Genomic DNA, 23369 nt, shown 5'->3' with positions numbered 1-23369 from the left:
TGGATGGATGTCGATCTCTTAGTTCATTGCCAATCTAGCTATATTATACATCGTGCTTGCGTTTGTGCTGTGTTCAAAAAAACATACTTTACGTCGGATTTACTTTTTTTTGATTTACTAGATGAACGGTTGCTGCACTCGGTCTTAAGCCAAAAGGGAGAGAAATGTATCAACACATTTTTATTATTATTTTAGATAAGAAATGCATCAACACATGGCCCGGTTTATTCGGTTCAGAAAATAGACCAACACAGCCCAGCCTTCCTACTTTTGTTTTCTGTTCTGCGCGAGCGCGGCCCAGCAGCCCAGCTCTACCCCCTCGCGAACCCGGCCTCGCCGGCGGCGGCGGCGCGCTCACTGGCCTGCCGTCACTCCATCACCGCCTCGCCTCCAGCTTCGCCCCGCCATCAAGCGCCTGGCCTCCTCCCCCTCCTCTGAAGTCCGGCCCCCTCCCCGGCTCACCGACGCCCAACGGCCGCCGGCGCTCCCCACTCCCTGCGCCGCCCCGCCCAGCAAAGCCACAGGTAATAAATCGACCACCACCACCCCTGACCGGTGTATCACTGACTGCTATTGCTCCCGACTGATATCGATGCGCTTGCTAATTTGGCCTCCCTCCTGCGGATGGCGTGCAGTTTTTTGGGGGCATTTCTCGACCCGCGGGCAATCTTTGAGCAACCACGAAATTTCGTGTTTGTCTAACAGAAGCCACGAAATTCTGTTGCTGTTATGCGTTACATGAATGCGCAGTTCTTGGTGGATTACGTCTAGTCTTCAGCAACCACAGAGAAACAAATTCTTTTGTCTAGCCCCGCGTGTGTGTGTGTGTCATGCACGCGTCCTGCTTGCTGTTATGCCGCATAGGTCGCCGAGAAGCGAAACTGAAAACCGATTGAGCTGTTGTACGCATAATAGGCGTGGCGCCAGGCGGCATGCTTTGCTCTTAGGCACAGCTCTCTACTTCTGTACTCAGCATGCCGTCGCAAGTCGCTTGGTTTTGTTTCTGTGGTGTTTGAACAAGGGAGCTCTGCTCCATGGCACCATGGTACTCTATCATGTCGTAAGAGTTATTGACTCTTGGCAGAAACCTACTCATCACATGGGACCTATTTCCCAAGGACTGAAAATCCACATTTAGAGAGTAATAATCGGTATGAAGAATTTTAGCCATCAAGTAGACAAACAGAGTTCAAGTGTTGTTGCCTCAGTTTATGTATACCGAAACTTGACTTATTTACCTAAACGAACTGACAGAATTGACCGGATGCTCAGGCCTAATCATATATATGTTCAACGCCGTAACCAGTTCTGCAATCCATAGGAGAATTAATACTTCGTAATTTCTGTTGATCTTTTCCTTTTTTTTACTATGCTCAGTTCAGGCATCAATCTTTGGAGTCTTCGGGTATCATACTCGTTCCTATGGCATATTATTCCCTCTTATGTTTCGAATAATTTCACTGGTAGGCACCTACCCGTTCATAAAAAACGCTGCATCGAAAGCCTCTTCACTTTTCTCCTTTCCTGCAGGTGAACGCGATGCTGCGCAGCTTCCCCCAGGCCCGTCGGCTTATCAAGTAAGCGAGCAAGACCCTTCTCTACAGTTCTGTTTGGCTTGTGAACAGATTGATTCTTGATGATGTCTCTGTCTTGTTGATTTGTGGGGTTCAGGAGGCTGGGTTTTGAGAAGGGGGACGCCTACTTCTTTAAGCAGATGGGCAAGGGCATGCTCTGCACATACGCGCTTTTTGGCGCCGCGTGGTTCTGGAATGAGACATCACCGCTTGGCTGGTGGACGCTCAAGCCACGGCCCAAGGTATGGCCGGTGGTGACCTTTAATTTATTTCTTGGATGGGGCAGACATGAATTGCTGAGGCCTTTTGTTTTGCTGCAAGATACTGATTGTTCAGTACAAATAAGTTCATCCTGCTGTATGTTCTGTTTCTGGAACTATGGTTCAGAGCTGCCAATAGATAATGTCGATACATACTGTGACTTGAGAGATGAATTGATCTAGCAGTGTCCATTCTACAATTTTGTTGTATGAGACGCTCGCATAATTGCAGCAGTATACATAGACTAAAACTGATTTGCATCTGTGAACTGCTATGACCGGTTGCTGATTAAAGCATAGGCAGCAGCATATTAGACGCTTGTATTATGTTTATGAGATGCAATTCAGACAACCTTTACGTGGGGATTATATTTTGTCTGCAAATATTTCATATGCCTCTTTAGGCTTTACTGAAATAGTTCACATTTTCGGCCGTCCAATATCAACTAATAAGCACTCCTTACATGTCACGTTGAACACTGAAAACATGAAATTAATATGAAAAGGGACTTAAGTTCTATCGGGCTATATGTTGCGACACCAAATGTGGCACACTTGGTGACATATGATTATCCATAGTGATCACTCAGAGGAGGTGAATCTCTCTTGTACTGCAAGGTTGTTGAAAACAGCCCTGAACACTCATTTTCGCCAATGCTTATCTTCCTTTCACCTGAATGTTGAGTTTTATATTTCTTGTTTCTAAAATTCTGTTTCCAAATCATTTCCCCAGGAAGAGAAGGAGATGGCGCATCTGTACGAGCGCAGGGAGTTCCCCTACCCGGGCGACGAGGAGGCGGTGGAGGAGTTCATAAAGAGCGGGGGCGCCCTGGGCACGACGATCGGGCCCAAGGGGTTCGCGGACGCGAACATGGACTCGGACAACATGCAGAAGCAGCTGCAGTCCAAGAAGTTTGACCAGGAGGCGCGGAAGCTGTGGTTCCGGATGCGCAACGAGGTGGTGCAGGAGCTCCAGGAGAAGGGGTTCGACGTCGAATGAAGATTAGATTTATTCCCATGAAAGAAATGGGGGAAGGCACCGGCTCGATTAAGTATTTTGCATTGATATAAAAAGTAGAAGAAACATTTTCCTGGGATAAAGTTAGATGCCTTTCCAGGCTTGTATCCAGGCCCCTTTTTCTGGGTGGAGATTAAGTAAATTCAGTTGCATCCAGGCTTTGTATTCCTTTCCTCTGTCTTTCTTTGGGATTAAATAAGTTGTTTTCCATGATTAAACAATTAATCATGGATTAATCATATATATTGAGACGCCGGTTTAATAATTTAATTTGTAATTTGCCGATATATCGAGACAGCTGGAGTACTAGGTTCCTGGTGATTAAAGCATAGGCAGCAGCGTGTCATTAGATTAAATCAGATATGGGGTTCTCTAAGCATATGTGGAATGTTGGTATCATGAGGCGCAGTGGAAGCATATGATAAAGATGAATGCATCCATCTTTTTTCTTTAAACTGTCTGCTGAGCTCATAATGCTTGCATCTGGACTTCCTGTGCAGAGAAATGCTTAGATTCACGTCCAAAACCCTAGTCAAATTTAGATGGTTTTGTCCGAACTTTCCAAAACTGTTTGGTCTAAAACTGCCTGCACCTTGTGGGTCGTTTTTGAGGTAGTAAATGATCTCGGATGGAAATGAGCACAAAAGCAATTTTGATTATTTCGACGAGATAAACAACTTTCATGTTGAACGTTTTTTGATTAGACACCATCTTGAGGGGTATTTGGGTTGTTTTTCGAAGTCTGCAGAAGAGAAATCAGAAACCCGGATGTTTGTCCCCGGATGTGCGGCCATCTATTGCGGACGCGCATATTTGGCTCTAACTTTCGCAAACTACCTCGGATTAAGACGATTTTTATATCAAAATCGGCCGTTTCGACGAGACGGAAACAATTCATGTAGATTTGTTTTCATACGAGGCTGTCTTGGAAGCGTAATTGGTCGAACAGTACTCCGAATGCCAAAATCTTATTACTTTGAGCACAGTTTCGGCCGTTTAGATGAGATCGGACGTTGATGACCCAAACATCAAAGTTTTTCATTTTGACGATACGGAACTTCCACATGTTAAGAAATTTTCCATTTGAGGTCCTCTTAATTAAGTTTTTGACCATGCCAAAATCTGGTGTCAACAATATCCTCATCCCACACAAACACACTTTTTCTGTTTTTGTTTTCCTTTTCATTTCACTTGGTTTTTTTAGGTGAAACTAGGGATTTTATTCATCAACCAAGACTGACGGAATACAAATGATGTCTGTTAAGTTCCCTAGCCACACATGTCGACCAATAGGGAGTGTCGAGGCTGCCTTTGCCAAGGCATGAGCCTCAAAGTTTGCCTCCCTATTTTCAAAGCGAAAGCTAACTTTAACAAAATCTAAAGTTTTATCTCTAATCTCATCAAGTACAAAAGCATAAGAAGATGACAGCTCCATTAATGTCTGAGATGACTTGCAAGCAGTCCGAAGCTATTATCACACTAATGTCTGAGACGACTTGCAAGCAGTCCGAAGCTATTATCACATGTGACAGAAGGAGATCTTGAGCAAGAGCTAGGGCCTCATTGCATGCTTAAACTTCCAGACTTGCGGCGTCAACTAGGCCTTCAAAAATCATTGTCGATGAGCCGATATAGTTTCTGTTCTTGTCCCTACAGATAGCAGTGCATGCACCAGTTCTTCCTGTGCGGGAAACATCGTCATCAACGTTTATCTTCGCCGCATCTTCTCCGGGTGGAATCCACCACCGGCATCTTGGCTTTGCTTCCCGCACATGTCCAGTAGAATTCCGCTTTGAGGCAATCTCTAGGTCATGCAGGTACCGATTAACAAAACACATGGTAGATAATGGGCTCTAGAATTCATCATCATGGATCGCCCTTCTCCGTGCCCACCATATCGCCCACGTAGTAATAAGAACCCTAGCGAGGTCCTGTTGATTCATTGATTCAATAATCCAGAAAAGGCATAGTCGTGCATTATCACTCCTATTTGAAATCAAGTGTTCCAGGGTTTCCTCATCACCCAGCGCCCACACGCAGCGTGCCATCCTGCACCCAAACAGAGAATCGCATAGATCACACAAAGGGGATGTAGCCATGCTGCGCTCATGACGGATTGATCCAGTAGGCAGGGACATTTGTGCTAATCTCCAGACGAGAACCTTGACCTTCAACGGAACTTTCACTTTTCAAAGTTGAGACCAGGACTTACTTTCAGCTTCAGTATTCGAGTGGCTCGGCCTATGCTCTAGCCACCCGTTGATGTTTGATTCCGCTCATCATCCTATATGCTGATTTTGGCCGTGAAAATTCCCTTTCGATCATAATGCCATGTCCAAAAAACAGGTTGTACCCAAGAACTTAAAGTGATGTTCAGAATAACATCCACATCCGGTTCAATAAAGTGCTCGGTCAGCACTTGTCTGTCCCATGATCGAGTCGTTGTATCAATGAGCTCTAAAACTAACTGCGGCGGATCGGCAGAGATGGGCATATAGGTTTTTAATTATAATCCCGCGACAACCAGTTGTCTTCCCAAATGCGTGTCTCCGACCCCGATCCAATTCTCTTAATCAGGCCCAAAGCAAGCACTTCTTCTCCTTCCATCAGTGAGCGCCAAACCTGGGAAGGTTGTGCGCCAATAGTTGCATCCAGTATGTTGCCTTGAGGGTAATATCTAACTCGCAGAACTCATGCACTTAAGGACTCCGGGTCTTGAAGTAAACGCCAAGCTTGACGTGATAGTAAAGCTAGGTTAAAGAGCTCAATGTCTCGGAATCCAATTCCTCCCATGTTCTTTGGTTTACCCATAGTTTTCCAAGAAACCCATGCCGGTGTTCTCTGGCCTTGTTTACCCCCCCACCAAAACTTCCTGAGAAGACTATTTATGTGTTCAGTTAGACCCCAACAAAGCTTGAAACATGACATTGAATATGCCGGGATGGATTGTGCAACTGATTTGATCAAAACTTCTTCCCCCCCTGCTGATAGACATTTCTCCATCCATCCTTGAATATGTTTCCAAATTATGTCCTCTAGATATATGAAGCTTCCTTCCTTGTTCTTTCCTCCATCCGTTGGCAGGCCCAAGTATTTCACCTATAAAGATTTGTTCTGTACATCCAAGACATTCTTTATCTCATCCTGTGTTGCCTCTGGTACACCTTTGCTGAAGTAAATTGAAGACTTCCCTATATTGACACGTTGGCCCGAAGCATCACAGTACATTCTCAGAATATCCCGGACTCGTACTGCACTCTCACTGTTCAAAAAATAGAAGACTGTCGTATGCAAAGAGTAAATGATTAACTTTTGGAGCTGAGCCTAGCACTGACAGTCCTCGGATACCACCACCTCGCGCCTTTAAGAGACATGAGACCTTCAACTGCAAGTAAGAATAAATACGGAGAGATAGGATCCCCTTGTCTCATGCCCCTCGTTGACATGAAATTATGCAGACAACCATAATTAAACAGAACTGAAAATGTGACTGATGAAATACATCTCATTACCGTCTCGTAAACCGTGGGTTGATGCCCATCTTTAGCATAACCGCCTTTAAGTAAGGCCACTCCAGTCGATCATATGCTTCCATCATATCTAGCTTTAGGGCAACAAAACGATTACTTTTAACTCTCCTCGATTTCATGTAGTGCAAGCATTCATAAGCTGTTATAAAATTATCAGTGACAAGACATCCACGCACAAAGGCCGACTGCTCCTTAGAGATTACGTCGGGAAGAATGATCTTCAGCCTATAGGCTAAGACCTTTGACGCAATTTTATAGACCACATTGCAAAGACTTGCCGAAATTGTCCTAAAGTTTTTGGACTAGCGATATTGGGAATAAGAACGATGAACATGCGGTTGATATCCTCCGGTGAGTCATCTCCATTGAGAAATCTGATAATCATACCAATAACCTCTTCACCACACAGATCCCAATGTCTCCGAAAAACGTGCAGGAAAACCATCGGGACCCGATGCTTTTGTTGGGAACATCTGAAAGAAAGCATCCTTGACATCATTGACTTTCCCTTTAGTGTACTAGTATCCTCCGGTGAGTCATTTCACTTGGTCGATTGCTTTCGTTCGCATCGTCGCACGGGCTGGGCTGGGAGACGGTCCACGGTCACCAGAAAAGGCCCACAAAGCCCAGCTGTCATGTGTCGACTGGGCGGTCCGTTTAGTACTAACTACTTACTCCCTCCGGTCATTTCTTGTTCGCATATAAGATTTGTTTAAAGTCAAACCTCGTAAACTTTGACCAAGTTTATATAGGAAAATAATATCAACATTCAAAACGTGAAATCAATAACATTAGATGCGTCATGATTTTAGTTTTCATATCGTATAAACTTAGCACTTTAGATGTTGATATATTTTCATATAAATATGGTTAAACTTTACAAAGGTTGATTTCAGACAATTCTTATATGCAAAGAAAAAATGACCAGAGTGAATAGTAAGAATTAATAACTGGCAGGCAGCGAGAGAGAGGGAGCGAGTATTCATAGTCCTCTTCTTCCTTCCTTCCACCACTTCTTCCTAGAAGCTTCTCGTCCTCTCCCTCCTCTCGCACCGCCGGAGGGAGGCGCCGTCCCCTCGCCCCGTCCGGCCGCCGGCAAGCAACCCCAGCCTCCCCTCCCGATCCGCCCCCGCGCCGCGCCTGGGCCGCGCCGGAATCGATCCCGGCCGGTGACGCCGGATCCAGCGCCGCCACGCCAGATCCAGCGCCGGCGCGCCCTAGAGACCCGCGGCAGCTCATCTCGGTGCTGCGCCAGCGTCTGCGTCGTGCCGCACCGTCGGAAAAAGTCTCCTCCGACTCGGGGGGGCGCCACCGCGAGCCTCCTCCGACTCGGGCGCCGCGAGCCGGAGCAGCGCCGGTGTCCTTCGACTCCCCTTCTCGACAACGCCATCGCCTAGGGTATTTTTTTTGCCTGTCTCAATCCTATACCACGCGGTCTGTGAACTTCAGAAGCATATGTGCAGATCAATTAGTGTAATTAGTGTATCCACTGTCTCAATGCCAGATAGATCGAATGTTTGCCTACACGGGCCATGCGATTCCTAGATCCACCACCGCATCCAGTGGCCATCACCTCCGCATCACCACCACTAACATCAGTTTTATTTTGTGCACAAACAGATCTTGGGGGGGTTGACCTGAGCCTCCATGGTGCGCGGCAAGTCCGACCGGGGGGACACGTCGGTGGTGGTCGTCGTCCTAGAGGCAAACGAGGTGTACATTGTGGCGAGCCTGTCGACAGCAGGCGACACACAGGTGATCCGCGTCGACCCCACCACGGGGGCGCTGCGCCACCAGGGGAAGCAGGGGGAGGACCTCTTTGAGTCCGAGGCGGCTGCCCTGAAACACATCACCAACGGGTCGAGATTCTTATCCAAGAGCACCACATATGCCAAGGCCGTGCTGGGCTATGCCGTGTTAGGGAGTTACGCTCTGCTTCTCGTTGCAACGCAGCTCAGTGCGACGGTCCCGCGGCTACCTGGAGGCGGGTGTATATATACCGTGTCGGAGAGTCAATGGGTGAAGGTTCAGCTGCAGAATCCTCAGCCCCAGGGAAGTGGGGAGCTGAAGAATGTCAAGGATTTGGCTGATCTTGACATTGATGGCAAGTACTACTTTTGTGAAACGAGGGACATCACTAGGCCGTTTCCAAGTCGGATGGCTATTCAGGAACCAGACGAGGAGTTCGTGTGGAATGCGTGGTTGTCAAGGCCTTTCAAGGACATTGGTTTGCCGGGGCATTGTGTCATTCTTTTGCAGGGCTTTGCAGAGTGTCGCAATTTTGGAGCTGCAGGGCAGCAAGGTGGGCTAGTTGCTCTCATTGCACGCCGTAGTCGGCTACATCCTGGTACCCGCTATTTGGCTCGTGGGCTGAATGCATGTTCTGGCACCGGCAATGAGGTGGAGTGCGAGCAAATTGTTTGGGCCCCTCAAAAAGGTGGGCAAGTAATACCTTTTAACTCGTATATCTGGCGGCGTGGGACTATACCAATATGGTGGGGTGCAGAAATAAAGAATGCTGTGTCAGTTGAGGCTGAGATTTATGTTGCTGATGATCCTTACAATGGGACCTTGCAATACTACCAACGGCTGGGTCGAAGATACGGTAATAAATCATCTGAAGTCAGTGCTACGAGTAAGAAGAAACCTGGAATGGTTCCCATTGTGTGTGTTAACTTGCTAAGATATGCTGAAGGGAAACCCGAGACAATTCTAGTTGAACATTTCAAAGAATCTCTGAAGTACCTGAAGTCTACTGGCAAGCTTGGAAACACCTGGATTCAGTTGATAAATTATGACTGGCATGCCACTGTGAAGTTAAAAGGGCAACAACAGACAGTTGAGGGCCTCTGGAGGCACCTTAAAGCACCAACAATGGCCATTGGCTTCAGTGAAGGGAATTACTACAGTGTAAAACAGCAGCTTAACGAATGCAAGGGATCAATTATCTGCAATGGTGATGGTGGGTTCTGTATGGATAATGTTCAAAATGGTGTGGTACGTTTTAATTGTGCAGATTCTCTTGATCGCACCAATGCTGCTAGCTATTTTGGGGCGCTTCAAGTTTTTGTCGAACAGTGTAGTCAACTTGGTATTTCCCTTGATATAGATGCTATGTTTGGCTTATCGGCAAGCAGAAATTCTGAGTATAACGGTCGGAGTGCTCGTTCTTTGCCCCCTGGATGGGAGGAACGCTTTGACTCTGTAACAGGTAAATCATTTTATATCGATCATAATACACGTACTACCTCATGGGAGCATCCATGCCAGGAAGCTCCACATAAGCGCTGGAAGAGATTTGATATGACATTTGAGCAGTTCAAGAGCTCAACAATGCTTGCCCCAGTGAACCATCTTGCTGAAATTTTTCTTTTGGCTGGTGATATACATGCCACGTTGTACACTGGCTCAAAAGCTATGCACAGCGAGATTCTAAACATATTCAAGGAGGAGACTGGAAAGTTCAGCAAATTCTCTGCTGCTCAGAATGTCAAGATTACACTGCAAAGAAGGTTCCACAATTATATGAATGATAGCTCTCGTCAAAAACAGTTTGAGATGTTTCTTGGATTGAGGCTATATAAGCATCTCCCATCCATCCCAATTTTCCCTCTCAAAGTAGGTAAACTTATTCATTATCAGCATCTTATTTACAAAGTTCACTTTACCAATCTTTATTTCAGTTATGTATAGGATAGCCGGTTAGTCAATTCTCTGCATGAACTGTCCAAACATGTTATTCTAACTTAACTAGAACTTCTAGAATACATTATCAGTTTCCGCAATTAGATTGAAACAATTTGCTAGTTAAAATGCAGATTTCCCTGAGTTTTAGTTGACTTAGAATTTCCCTGCACTGTTGTTTGAGAAAATAATTCCATGCACTGTAATGATCAGATTTAGCGACATGCCAATTGATAATTTATTTCTACTCCCTCCGTTTTAAAATACTTTAAGTTCTTTGTCCTAAGTTAAATCTCTCTATGTTTGACTGAGTCCATAGAAAAACATATCAACATCTACAACATCCAAGTAGTTTCATTAGATTCAACATAAATATATTTCCATATTATATATAGTTGATGTTGTAGATGTTCATGTTGATATATTTTTCTATAGATTTGGTCAAACTTAAAGATGTTTGACTTAGGACAAACCTAGAACTTCAAGTATTTTGTAACGGCGGAAGTACTTCTCATTTTCACCACTAACCAGCTGTGCATTTCCCTTCAACGCACCCTACTCTTATTTTGCAACTGAAGGGAAATCCACTGCTGGTTAGGGTGAAAATGAGATGTACTTCCTCCGTTCCAAAATAGCAAGGTTCACCAGAGTTAGAGAAAACTAGAAACTCATTCATAGGGAAGAAATCGTTGATCTTAAACTATAGCTAGAATTTAAATGCTAGTAATTGTTGAAATCGTTGATCTTAAACTATAGCTAGAATTTAAATGCTAGTAATTGTTAAGTTTTTTACTATAGTCTATAACTCAAGAGCCAAGACAGCTGTCTAAGAAGAATTTTTATTCATTGGCTTAATACTGTTGAAGTGTATATGTGAATTGCCTAGTCCTTTCCATCAGTTCTGACTTCTGGTTGCGTTGGCTAGTGCATGAGGCTTAACTTGGTATCGGAGCCTAAGGTCTTGAGTTCAAGTATACTATCGAGGCCATCTGTTACTTTTCTTAATTTCGACTTTCATCTTTGTGTTGAACATGCCTGATGTTGATAATTCAGGTACTATCGAGACCATCTGGATGCATGTTGAAACCAGTTCCTTGTATCACTCCAATGGCTGATGGTGGTTCCAGTCTTCTCAGCTTCAAAAAGAAGGATATTGTTTGGGTATGTTGCTTATTTATATAGTTCCTTTTGAGTAATATATCCTGATAGTGACCTGATTTATTTGAATTGGGGGATAGCTATGGTGTATTAAATACTTCGTCCCTAACAAATCCCACCACACCCATGGAATATGACTAGTTGATGTCTTGAAGAGTCTGAAACTCTGAATTGTGTAATATAAAAACATGTGGAGTACTTAGTCACATCTCAGTGTTTCCTATAACATGCTAAGGTCTCTTGATCATGCAGGTATGCCAGCAAGGTGCAGACTATGTTGAGCTTTTTATATACCTTGGAGAACCTTGTCATGTTTCTCAGCTTCTTCTTACTGTTTCCCATGGGGTTGAAGATTCTTCATATCCAGCTACTGTAGATGTCAGAGTTGGCTCCAGCATAGATGCTCTTAAGCTTGTTGTTGAGGTTTGTCTTCATCTTGCTGTTATATTCTTAATATTTTATTTTATGCCAGGTAGGCTCATTAATTTCGCTTTTCATAGCAAGATGGCTCACTTTTAGGATTAGGCTTGATGAACTGACATGTGTACACAGTGTCAAGACTGGGTGAACTGGGAACGCATAAAAAAATGCAGTCCTTGCTAATATTGAGCCTCATCAGATGCACCACTCAAGTTTTGGGTTTATACCAACATGCTATGTTGCAATTCTGACAATCTGAACTTGAGGCATGATGCCTGGTTTTAAGCCAAAACCAAACAGTGTACCCCTTAACTTTGGCTTAGCTGTGCTAACTTCTTTTACAGCATGAGTATCCCTCTAAAAGGGACCCTTGAACCTTGACGCCAAAAAATAATGTGAAAATATGTCATGACTACATCCAGATATGCACAATTCAAGAACAGAGAACTTCAAAAGATTCTGATGGCATCCTTGGATGTGACAATGGTAACTCAGCCAAAGCCAAGTGTTGTCAGTGAAAAAAACAGTCCTCTGAAAAATAAAAGCCATGGCGAGTTACTGACCACACTTTAAAATGATTTTTAAGAGATCTAGCAAAATGGTGATGTTGAGTCCTGTGGTGCATGGTAATTAGTACTGCCATCAACTATGCAATCATTGCGATGGTCGGTCAGCATTAATCTCTACTCAAATATCCTTCTTGAATCTTGATATAATGAAAGTACTTTTAGTTTGGTGACTTTGGCACATTTAGCATTAAAAGAATGGATCAAATTCAAAGAAGTAAACATAAAATCTTAGTTGATCAAATTAAGCATTTAGAGAACTGGGGTAACAAGACTCTGACATTGTCTTACAGTCTTGACCTTAGTCCCACAACTAATGCGAACCGAGTCAAAATTGTGATTTGCGTGTGATCATGCGATATGTGGACTAGCCAGTTACGAGTCACAATTAAGAAAAACGATGAACGATCTAACGAAATGGTTACGTGAAGTCCTGTGGCACATAGTGTAAGCACTAGTCTCCACTCTACATTCAGATACCTTTGTGAACACTCACAATACTTCAAGTTTTGTGCATTTGGCCCATTATGCCTAAGAAGAATGTCAATGAATTCAGGTAATAAAACATTGCATCTTTGGTGAAATTAAGCATTTTAATTGACTGAATAAGAGAATTGGCAAAACAAAACTTTGACATTGTCTTACAGTCTCCAGCCCAGTTCCACAACTATAGGGAAGTCAGTTAACATTGCGATTTGCCTGTGGCCATGCAATATATTGCCTATATTACAGTGGTAGAGCGCTGCCATGCCTGCAAGGTACCCCCTCCTGTAAGTGAGAAAGAAGCCCGTAGGATGTTGGCAGGCACCACTGCCAGTTCATATAAGAGGGTGCTTGGTTCATTGCACAAGCATATAACCTATCTTAATGGGCCAGGCTGAGACTAATTGTTGGTAGGCTGTCCAGAAGAAAGCCTGAATGGATAGATGTATGCCATTACTTAAGCCGGACTGTTGTCCCATTATTAAAGATAAAGATAAAAAACGTAGGGCCTGTTTGGTTGCTACCCTGGTGCAAAGCTGCCTGGCCTGGTGCTTGCCTGAGACCTGCCTGTACTTTGTTTGGTTCGAGTCCTAGAGATCCGATAGCAGCCTGGCCTGGAAAAGTGGAGTGCGTCATTAGCCTGGCCGTAAAACCTGATCTCGTCGTTAGCCTGGTCCAGGCGACCGGAACCAGACGCCTGGACGTGCCTGGGATGCTAATCCTCTTGTTCAATTTAAAATAGCAGGAAATACAGATGAACAGTGACCTGATTTAATATATTTAACACCCCCAGGCCTGGACAGGAACCAAAAAATCCTCGCCTGGCCAGGCAGAAAACAACTGACATCTCAGGCGCTGTCCAGGCACTCGACTTTTTCAGGCATCAGCTCCAGGACGTCAACCAAACATGCCCGTAATCCCTTCAACCTCTAAGCCCCCTAGAAATCATTGGCATTGGTTGGGCTCTGCCGTCAGAGGGGTGTGTGGAGGAAAACCGCTAGCTTCCAATATCCAAACAAAACATAAACACTTGATCAGAATCTGGTGGCTTGCGGCAACTGTGCGATGGTTCCTTTGGTGCAAGTGCACTTGTTGCCAGTTCAATCTGAAAGTTCATTTAAGGTGGATGTCGCCTTAGTACCTGTGGGATGTAGGACTAAAGAAGGGTGGTAACAGCACTGGGTTTTGTACATGGGCTGCCAGTGCCCTCTATTCGGCCTGCAGCGGGTCCATCCAGCCACTGCTACTGCTGCGGGCTGTACTAGGTTCAAGACCTTGAGCTGCTATGGTGTTGTGTTGCAAGAAGTTCAAAGCAGCTATAGCGCTAGAACCTGTAATCCCTAATGTTCCTTTGATCTTTCATGAATAACTAATAGTATCCCTGTTTCCAAAGAAAAAGTCCCAAGGCCTAATCTGCTTGTAAAAGAGATAATCTTGTGATTTACTTTCCTTTTTCTGTTGCATAAATTAATTTTATTTAATTTAGAAATGTAAATATAGGTATCATACGAACTGGCACGACCTGATAATTACATACTTTGGACTCTCCGGTAGTAGCAAGGTCCAATCAGAAGCACAATTGGGACGGACAAATGCAAAGTCAAGCTCAGCTAATCTGAGCATGGCTTTGATTTTGGCTAGCATCTATTGCGTAGATCCTGTAATTTCCAAAAACTGCTCTATTTCTCTACCTATTATAGGTTAATCTGTGCACATGAGCCCATGCTCGATGCTCGTGAGTACACTTTTTTATTATCATCAGTTTACTTGCTACTCTGACCTTTCAGTATGTGATGTTTATTTCTGTGTGAATTCCAATTAAAGCACGTGGATGCATTGAACTATTCTCAATGTTTGAGGAACTCTTTGTTTTAAGGCAGTTTCTTGTTTTATACTATCTGAATCAGGGTAAGGCGGTCTGATACTATACGGTGCTTATTTGCTGCATGCTAGCTCTTTGCAGTTTACATCTTTTGATCAAACGGTTACATTTGTTCCCTGCTGCTGCTTATCTTTTTGCAAATCATGTGTAGCCAGCTAATGTGTAACTAACTGCAAGTTCACTTGTTTAGGGCGCTTGCATACCCCAGTGCTCGAATGGGACAAATTTGTTGATCCCTCTCACTGGAAGAATTCATCCAGAGGACTTGGCTGTTACCGGCAATAGTGCTCGACCGGACGTTCAAGAGAGCACTTATCTTCCGTTGTTATACGATTTCGAAGAGCTGGAAGGAGAAGTGAACTTTCTAAATCGGGTTGTCGCATTATCTTTTCATCCTTCTCCCATGGCGAGAACAGCCATCACACTTGGTGAGGTAAAAGTTGACAACCATCTGGATGTTGATGTATTAAGAAGCAGCTCTTAACAATTGAACTATTTCGCCTCTGTATATTTATTTTGTTAGATGAGTAATCTTCTGAAACAGATTGAAGTACTTGGTGTTTCTCTTCCATGGGTGGATATGTTAACCAATAGCAAAGGTGTTGCTCAAGTTTTGGAGCTCCTCCATGAAAAAGCATATACTCCCCGCGATCTAGCTTTGAAAAATATTGCAGATTCTTCCTCTCCTGGTAATGCTGTTCACGGTAGTGAGAGGAGTTATACTAGAAGTTCATCATCAGTTCAACCTGGTGGTTCAGGAAATTTTGTGGATTTTCTCACGGGTGATATCGACGTACCGAACCAATCAAAAAACACTGGAAATACATCTTTTGGTAATGAGGATCAGACGAACTTCTTTGATGATGAATTTGACGTCAACCCTTTTGCCACTGCATCAGAAGAGCCTGTTGCTGAAGTCAATAACCATGTTGAAGATTGTGGCAGTACACAGTTTTATCTCGAGTTTTTGGAGTCACTTTCTCAAAATAATAAGGTATTTTTCCTTACAAAATTCATTGTTGTTCTTTTCCTATCCTCTAGTTCATTGATAGATTTTCCTTAAACTGGTGTTGAGCTAATTTTATTTACAAGTAATATCTGAAATTGGTACTCTCATCCAATGGTGGTTTATTTAGAAGGTTATAGCATCTAGAAATGACTTGACTGAAACTGAGAAAAAACCCTGCCAACTTATGATTATGAGCTCATTATATGTACATTATATATTGGACCTGGCACTGCTTAGTTGCCATGCTTTATATACTCATCCTGTTCTCATTAATGATTACCTATTTCTAAACAAGAAAAAGAAACTATTTTATGAACAGATTTGTTTATATAAGTTTAAATGAGGATCTTAGAGATGTAACTCTTATTCATCTTTTCAGGGAAAGAGCCTTAACTTTGAACAAATGATGAAGCTTGAAATAAAACGTCTTTATCTTGATCTTTCTGCTGCCGAAAGGGACCGGGCATTGTTATCGATTGGTGTAATTCCTGCCACGGTAGATCCAAATCGTTCAGTTGATTACTCTTACCTGTTGAAGTTATCCAGCCTTACTGATAAGCTAGCATTGCTGGGGCATTCTGTCTTTGAGGATCGTACTAATGCTTCAATAGGGCTCGAAAAGGTCAATAGCCATGCTGTAGACTTTTGGAATATCAGTGAAAATGGTGAATCATGCTCTGGTGGGGCATGTGAAGTCCGTGCTGTATCTTCGTTACAAGCTTCAGCTACTAGTGGAAATACATCACTATTCGTGGAGTGTTCCCAGTGCGAAAGGACAGCTTGCAAGGCTTGCTGTGCTGGGAAAGGGGCCTTCCTTTTGCTTGGCAACACTTACAGAGATCTGAAGATATATGGTGGGAATCAAGGTGGTGGCTATTCAGCCCTCGCAGATAGTTCTGTGTGCAAATCATGCTGCAATGAGATGATTAAACAAGCACTGTATGTCGATTATGTCAGGGTTCTTCATAGTATGAGAAGAAAAGGTCGTGCGGAGAAAGCAGCACTGAAAGCAGTGAATCAGGTCTGCCAACTTGAGCCCAATAGAATATCGGATTCAGTACATAGTGTTCAATCTGGTCTGAGACAATTGAAGCAGCTCCTTGATGATGAAGAATCTCTTGCAGAATTTCCACATGCAAGCTTTTTACATACGGTATTCCTCGACATTGTTCTATTAACTTCTACCCTTTACTGTCTGCTCTGGTGCTGCCACTTTGTATCTATATAACTCTGCTGCATCTGCAATACTGTTGCACATGGACCGTGGAAAGACACTAGACACTCAAATGCACTACCCTTGAGCCTAACATTATCTTTTCAAAATAAATCTTTTCTTTTTGTCAGAAGCTGTATCGTATTGTCCCTGCTCTGTATTGCTTTGCCACAGGGTATTGCATTGATTCTGCCGCGTTGTTTTATTTTTCCAGGTAGAAACTGCTGATGACTCTGCTCCACTGTTTTCGTTGCTGGCACCACTTGGTAGTGGAGTGCACAAGTCCTACTGGAAAGCTCCACAAGGCAACACATCTGTGGAGTTCCCGATTGTTCTTGGCGGTATATCAGATGTTTCAGGAGTTGCAATAATTGTCAGTTCCTGTGGTTACTCAACATCTGATTGCCCAATTGTAAGATGTACTTCCGATCTTGGTTCTTTTTTCTGGGATCCATGGTTTGTCTACATTAGTATAAAAAATTATGTTAGCGAGATTGTTATAAATGGGAACTCCTAGATATACAATTTTCTTGGTAAATTTAACAAAAAGGGCATTTAAAACGAAGTCAGTGAAATCATTGTTGTCTACAGTGAAGAAGTCCTATATAGCTTAGTCAAATGCATTACCTTTCAGAGCAAGAGAAGGAAAACATTTTCCAGCTTTATTCCTGAGCGAGCTCCATGTTGATGCAAGAGAAATAATTCAATAGTATTCTCTTCCTCTCCTGAATTTCATTATACCAAAACATATATAGCAGTTGCCTTAAGATACTTCACACTTAGCTTGGTTATTTCATGCACTATGAATCCAAGAAATAGGCAAAGGAGAAACACACAAATTGGAAAAAAAAATCCCAATGTTGCAGAGTGGATGCACAAATTATATTTTCGTAGCTAAAGTGCTCAGTTTGGGCATTGCAACTAATAGTTGATTTTTTATGGGATGTACTTGAAGTACTTTACATCATTTAAGCTTGGAGATGTCTGCATCACTTGACCCTTTGACATAACTGTGTACCTTGATAGTAGAGAGCTGTTATTGAACTGATTATTGCTGCTTGTTTCTTGCTTCTATACTTCTAAACAAAGTATAAAAACTCTTCATTTGCAGTAAATTGCTAATTTTACTGTCAGTTCTTTGTAGCTTGGTATTTTGGTTGTTGAGTTTGTTCCGTGCGTACTTCATAATTGCTCTTTAAGCACTTCAACGTTTGACAACACCATAATTTGCTCTTATGCTCTTACTATCAGTTCTTTGTAACAACAGTCGCAATCTCTGCAAATTTGTTTTCGTGGCGTGTGGACACCACCATAATTTTATGACAATGACATGTTTTTTTGTAGAATTAACACTGATGCAAATTATCTAGTTTGTTGACGATATCCTGGTCTGAAATTAACAAAGTGTCCTAGTGCTGTAGACATCTTTTTCATATGTAACAGAGTTAGCTACTTACGTAAACAAGAGTATTTGAACTAGCCAACTGGCTAATTTCATTTCCCCTGTTTCATATAGCGCAATATTGACCTCATGTGCTGATAATTGTGCTGCCTGTGCAGGTGGAGATATGGGCTAGTAATAAAATACAGCGAGACGACCGCACATTCATAGGAAAGTGGGACGTGCAAAGTATGATAGTGTCATCTCCTCAGCTTTATGGACCAGAAAATTCGGGTAGCTTGGATGAGGCACCAAGACACTTTAAACTACACTTCCCAAATCCTATCCGCTGTCGCATAATTTCAATAAAAATGACACTTCCCCAAATTGGTTCTAGCTCAACCAAGTTTAATGAAGACTTTAGTGATCTTTTATCATTGGATGAAAGCTCATTTATTGATTCTAAGGCAAACAATTCACATAACTCATTTATCCATGCAAAAAGGATTGTTGTTTTCGGTAGCTCTTTGCCCAAGGAGATGGGTCCTGACACATCTGTGGCAATAATGAGGATGAGAAGTTACGTAGATGGATCACCATCGTTTGGCAGATTTAGGGTAAACCCTGTCTTTTTACTGAGCACTTTTCAGCTCTATTTCGAACTATGGCTAAGATTTTCCCCTCCTATTTTTCAGATTCCGGTTGAGGCTGAGAGGTTGAGAGACCACGATCTTGTTCTTGAGCAATATCTCTTGCCTAATTCGCCTGGAATAGCTGGATTTCGCCTTGATTCCTTTGGTGTTATAAGACCTCGAGTAACCCATTCACCTCTGCCATCAGAGTTAGATATGAAGGAGTGTTCATTGATACGTATGGAAGATAGACACTTAAATCCTGCAATTCTTCATATACAAGTCACAGTTGTTAAGGTAATAAGGCACTGGCTATGTGGTCAAGCTCACTTGATTTAGTGACTAAAATTGACACTTATCTGGTTCTTTTGCTCTCTTTGTATTTTTGTTTTTGAACTATGGGAACTTTCATGCTTGTGTAATTTATCACTTCCTATTCTGTCTTTACAGTATTCTCATTGTTCCTGGAAACTTTTTTGGGGGTGAAAAGGTTAAGTCAAATTTTGATGTTGTTAAAAATTGAATTTGAGATTTAACTAGGGCCATTTTGGATTGTAGGATTTTCATAGCACTGCAATTCATAGGAGTCTTTCATACAAATGTCTTTTGGATCAATGTAATGGTGCTACCAAATTCCTATGGATTTGTTTCCTATGCCTTAATTCCACAGGAACTTTAACACCACTCCAACCTCTCTTTTATACACACTAGGTTGCCTAGGATCAAGGTCATTTACCTGTGTTCTGTCCAAGCGACTATCATCTAATTTTCCTGTGTTTTGCAATCCTTTGCACTTGGATTCCTGCCCCAAACTCCTGCGTTTTTCATTCCTGCAATCCAAAGAAGGGTAACACTAGCAACTGGAGCTTGGCCAGTTCCAGTTTCTCAGCCAATAACCTCATGTTTCTTGGAATCCTGATATAGCTATTACCCTGATTGAACATAATATCATACTAGCAAGTCATATGGGCATTGCACGTGAGAGCTCAGATAATCAAAGTATGACCAAAGATTGAAAATTTTGAGGCACATGCATGAAAGTATAAGATGAAGGTTTAATTCTCCCAGTCCATTCAATCAAAAGACAAAGCTCAGGTAAAATACATCAAGCACGTTACCCAGGAGGTGTCTCTTGTACTGCAATTTTCATTAGAAAATAATGAGAACGTCTAGTGCTGCATCTGCAAAGTAATGAGATTTATGAAGGCACATCCGTAGCCTTGAACACAAAGTAAAAATTCTGTTCGAAAAAAGCTGGGAGTCTAGAACAATGTAGAAGTGTGTTCTCTGAGGTTTGTGCATAACATCTAAGCCCAATCATAGAACCTTATGGACACTACACATGGTAGAATCGGATGTAGTGAAGAGAAAATCCAATGGCCTGCACAAGTCGGGTTTGCCACCTCTGTACCATCGGATCGGCTTCATCCAACTGCCGATATACAAAGTTTTTCGTATGCTATATAGAGGTGTAGATATAGATATATTTTGGTTCGACTGGGAAACATAATATCGTAGTCGTCAGTTCGTCTATGTGCTGCTGCTCTTTTCAAGTTTGTTCCTAAAAGTAACCAGTTTTTGCGGCATGAAATTGTTCCTTGAGGGTTTGAGAAGCCTGTGGCTGAACTCTCTAGATAGATATATAGTTTTCCCTTTGCCAATTTTGTATGTTGTGTGCATTCAATACGTAAGTTTTTTCTGCAGGAGTCTGGCAAGCTGGTTGTAGAGGAATACCGTCTGCCGGAAGTAAAAGCAAATACACCACTGTATTTTGATTTTTCGGATTTGCAGCAAGATGCCCGTTGCGTTATCTTTAGATTACTTGGAGATGTCACTGCCTTTGTTGATGATATTGCTGAGATTGATGGCTTAAGCTTGCGGAATCTTCCTCTGGCTTCTGGATTGTCTTTGTCAAATAAGATCAAGCTGTACTACTACGCTGATACCTATGAGATGGGAAAGATCGGCAGTCTCTCGGCAGTATGATATATACAAGGTGTGAGTATATGACAACCTGGCATTTTTATTGTTATTATATATTATAAGCAGTCATTTGTTCAAAGCCTATTTTGGGTGACTTCCACCAAGTTTAAGTACTGTACTTTACCGGTTTCTACTGTCTTGTTTAGCTGGCATGAGAGTTTAGAGGTTTTTAGCCAGAACAGATTGAAAATGATTCCTGTACTGTCTAACTCCCTATCTACTTCCATTGTACACAAAATTAACCAAGTAGGAACATTTTTATTTTGTTGAATCTGCTCTATTACTTTTATTATAGGAACATTTTTATTTTGTTGGTGCATGATGCATACACAAATTCAGCAGGTCATATTTTTGTGTCGAATGCTTGCATTCTTCAGTCTGGTGCATGTTCTTTCTTCTTGTGCATAATGAATACTTTTTCTAATGTCACATTTACCTATTTATAGGTTGTACATGCCATGATGAAGTGATTCACGGTTGGTACATATTGGTGTTGTAAACTAGTATTATTATTCCTTTGTGTCGGTGTCGTAGGCGATAACTACAGCAGTGCAGTGCGGTGCAGCACGGTACCACAACAAAAACCCACAAGAACTTGAGAACGTTCTGTTTGTGCGATACAAGTTGAGGACCCTGGGGATATTAACTATAGTATTTCTTTATTTATTTTTCGTTTGTAGAATGTCGGTAAATCGAAGATCCGTTTGCTTTTGTAGGATGTTTGAAAATTCAATGTGATTGCCACACTTTTGATGCTGCCAGTTACAATTTGTGGATGCGTGTATGAAATCTGTAAAGGATCAAGTGCTGAATTTTGTATGAGGTTTTCTTTACTGACAAATATTTTGGGCACTGGTTTTTTCCAGTTACAAGTTCACTTGTATGTTGCACTTAATTTGAATAACAACATCTGAGGCTAAGAGGTGGGCCAATATTTCAGTGTCACATTGGCGGTATTCAATTTATAGTATTATAATGTTTTTCTGCTATGGCCCATAAGTAATCTTTGAAAGTTGGAGCAAATAAATGTCTTGAATCCCATTCACATGTGAACATTCAAAACTTTAATGTTTTTGTTTGCTCTAGTAAAACCCTAAAGGCCAAATGAAAATCTACTAGCATAGCCAGGCAACTCATGATAGGGCAGCGATACGATCAGTTAACAGGGAGATGAACCTATTGGGAAGATGGTGACGGTCGTCCTGGTTTCCTCTCCTTGTCCTCATCGCTGTCTACCTTCAGCATCACAATGTAGGCCGAAAAATGATCGGAACTGCTCTACACACGATGAATTGCATGGACGACCACTGCACGGTGTGGTTGGCGCCCATTTGTTGCCATGAATGAACGGCTTGAAAGGCTTGTCGTCCAAACATCATCCGCAGATTGTCGTTTGCATAGCATTGCTCAAAATGATGGAAGATCCATCCGATTTCTTGGTTTTTGAGAGCTTCCAGATGCCTCTTATGCCCATGAATACTTGGGGATCCAAGCGAAAGAAGATGATAAGGCATGGTATTTGGGTGAAAACTAAGCCAAACCATCGCTAGTGGCATGGGATGAAGTATATGTAAACATGCGGGGTTAAGGTTTGTATTGTCTCTTGTAACTTGGTTGTATGGTAGATAGGCTATGAAAGGTATGATGAATAAATAGAGGTACCGATGGTGAATGGTACTCCCTCCGTCCCGAATCACTTGTCGCGAAAATGGATGTATCTAGGATTAAATATACGTTTAGATACATTCATTTATGTGACACAAGTAATTCGGGACGGAGGGAGTACCTAGTTACGCTAGCTTAGGAATAAGGTGCAGGGGACTCTTCAAGAGAAGCATGTATCCCTCACCTTATATTTAGAGTTGTAGTTCTTGTAAAGGATAATAACATTTGGCAATAGAGGGGTAATTATGGGTTTGTGATGTGGCGCGTGTCTATATTAATCAATCATGTGTTTGACCGGAACTTTGAGTTGAGTGAACTGCACGAACCACTGCTTTTATGATCGTGTAAAACCACACATTCCAGTATAATGATCAACACATGCCCAAAATCTCATATTTGATGGCATACCTAACAGACATGACCCACACGTCAGGCGCCATGTGGCATTGATCCCCTTTGATTACATCAGGTGTTGTACGCTATTATTCATGGGTGTCGGTGTGGTAGGATAACTATAACAATGAAGTGCACCATGATACCCCAACCAGAACCCGCAAGAACTTGAGAACATTCTCTAGTTTGTGCGATACTAGTTGAGAACCCTAGGGATTTAACTATAGGATATCTACAATTTTTTTTTGTTTGTAGAATGTTGGTAAATCAAAGATCGATTTGCTTTTGTAGGATCTTTGAAAATTCAATGCGATTGGCGCACTTTAATTAGATGCCGCCAGTTACAATTCATCAATGCATGTATAAAATTTGTATAGGATTAAGTGATCAATTTTGTATGAGGTTTTGCTTACCAATAACAAATATTTTAAGTACTGAATTGTTTCTATTGCAAGTTTACTTGTACGTCGAACTTTGTTGTGATTGTATCAATTTGTCTGTAACTTGAACACCTGAGG

At 42.3% G+C, this 23369-nt stretch overlaps 2 protein-coding genes across 4 annotated transcripts; both read left to right on the top strand.

Annotated features, from left to right (window-relative positions):
- Nucleotides 1-274: 274 nt before the first annotated feature.
- Nucleotides 275-3139, top strand: LOC119307024. The gene is made up of 4 exons (XM_037583102.1): nucleotides 275-524; nucleotides 1531-1577; nucleotides 1672-1816; nucleotides 2568-3139. Exons 2-4 carry the CDS (start codon nucleotides 1540-1542, stop codon nucleotides 2832-2834), a joined length of 450 nt encoding a protein of 149 aa, XP_037438999.1. The 5' UTR covers nucleotides 275-524; nucleotides 1531-1539; the 3' UTR covers nucleotides 2835-3139.
- Nucleotides 3140-7433: 4294 nt separating this feature from the next.
- Nucleotides 7434-21725, top strand: LOC119307023 (probable phosphoinositide phosphatase SAC9). Of its 3 annotated transcripts, none has more exons than XM_037583100.1 (12): nucleotides 7434-7780; nucleotides 8003-10000; nucleotides 11120-11227; nucleotides 11477-11647; nucleotides 14766-15008; nucleotides 15099-15569; nucleotides 15964-16737; nucleotides 17012-17209; nucleotides 18358-18795; nucleotides 18874-19107; nucleotides 20515-20806; nucleotides 21328-21725. In XM_037583100.1, exons 2-11 carry the CDS (start codon nucleotides 8030-8032, stop codon nucleotides 20794-20796), a joined length of 4890 nt encoding a protein of 1629 aa, XP_037438997.1. In that variant the 5' UTR covers nucleotides 7434-7780; nucleotides 8003-8029; the 3' UTR covers nucleotides 20797-20806; nucleotides 21328-21725. The 3 variants fall into 3 exon arrangements, with proteins under 3 accessions (XP_037438997.1, XP_037438996.1, XP_037438998.1); XM_037583099.1 differs by having other exon boundaries at nucleotides 20515-20808; nucleotides 21240-21725; XM_037583101.1 differs by having other exon boundaries at nucleotides 7435-7780; nucleotides 15120-15569; nucleotides 21240-21725.
- The last annotated feature ends 1644 nt before the right edge of the window (nucleotides 21726-23369 follow it).

The sequence above is a fragment of the Triticum dicoccoides genome, chromosome 5B (genome assembly GCF_002162155.2).
Source record: "Triticum dicoccoides isolate Atlit2015 ecotype Zavitan chromosome 5B, WEW_v2.0, whole genome shotgun sequence".
Lineage (NCBI taxonomy): Eukaryota > Viridiplantae > Streptophyta > Magnoliopsida > Poales > Poaceae > Triticum > Triticum dicoccoides.
This window is presented reverse-complemented; position numbering and strand designations above follow the sequence as displayed.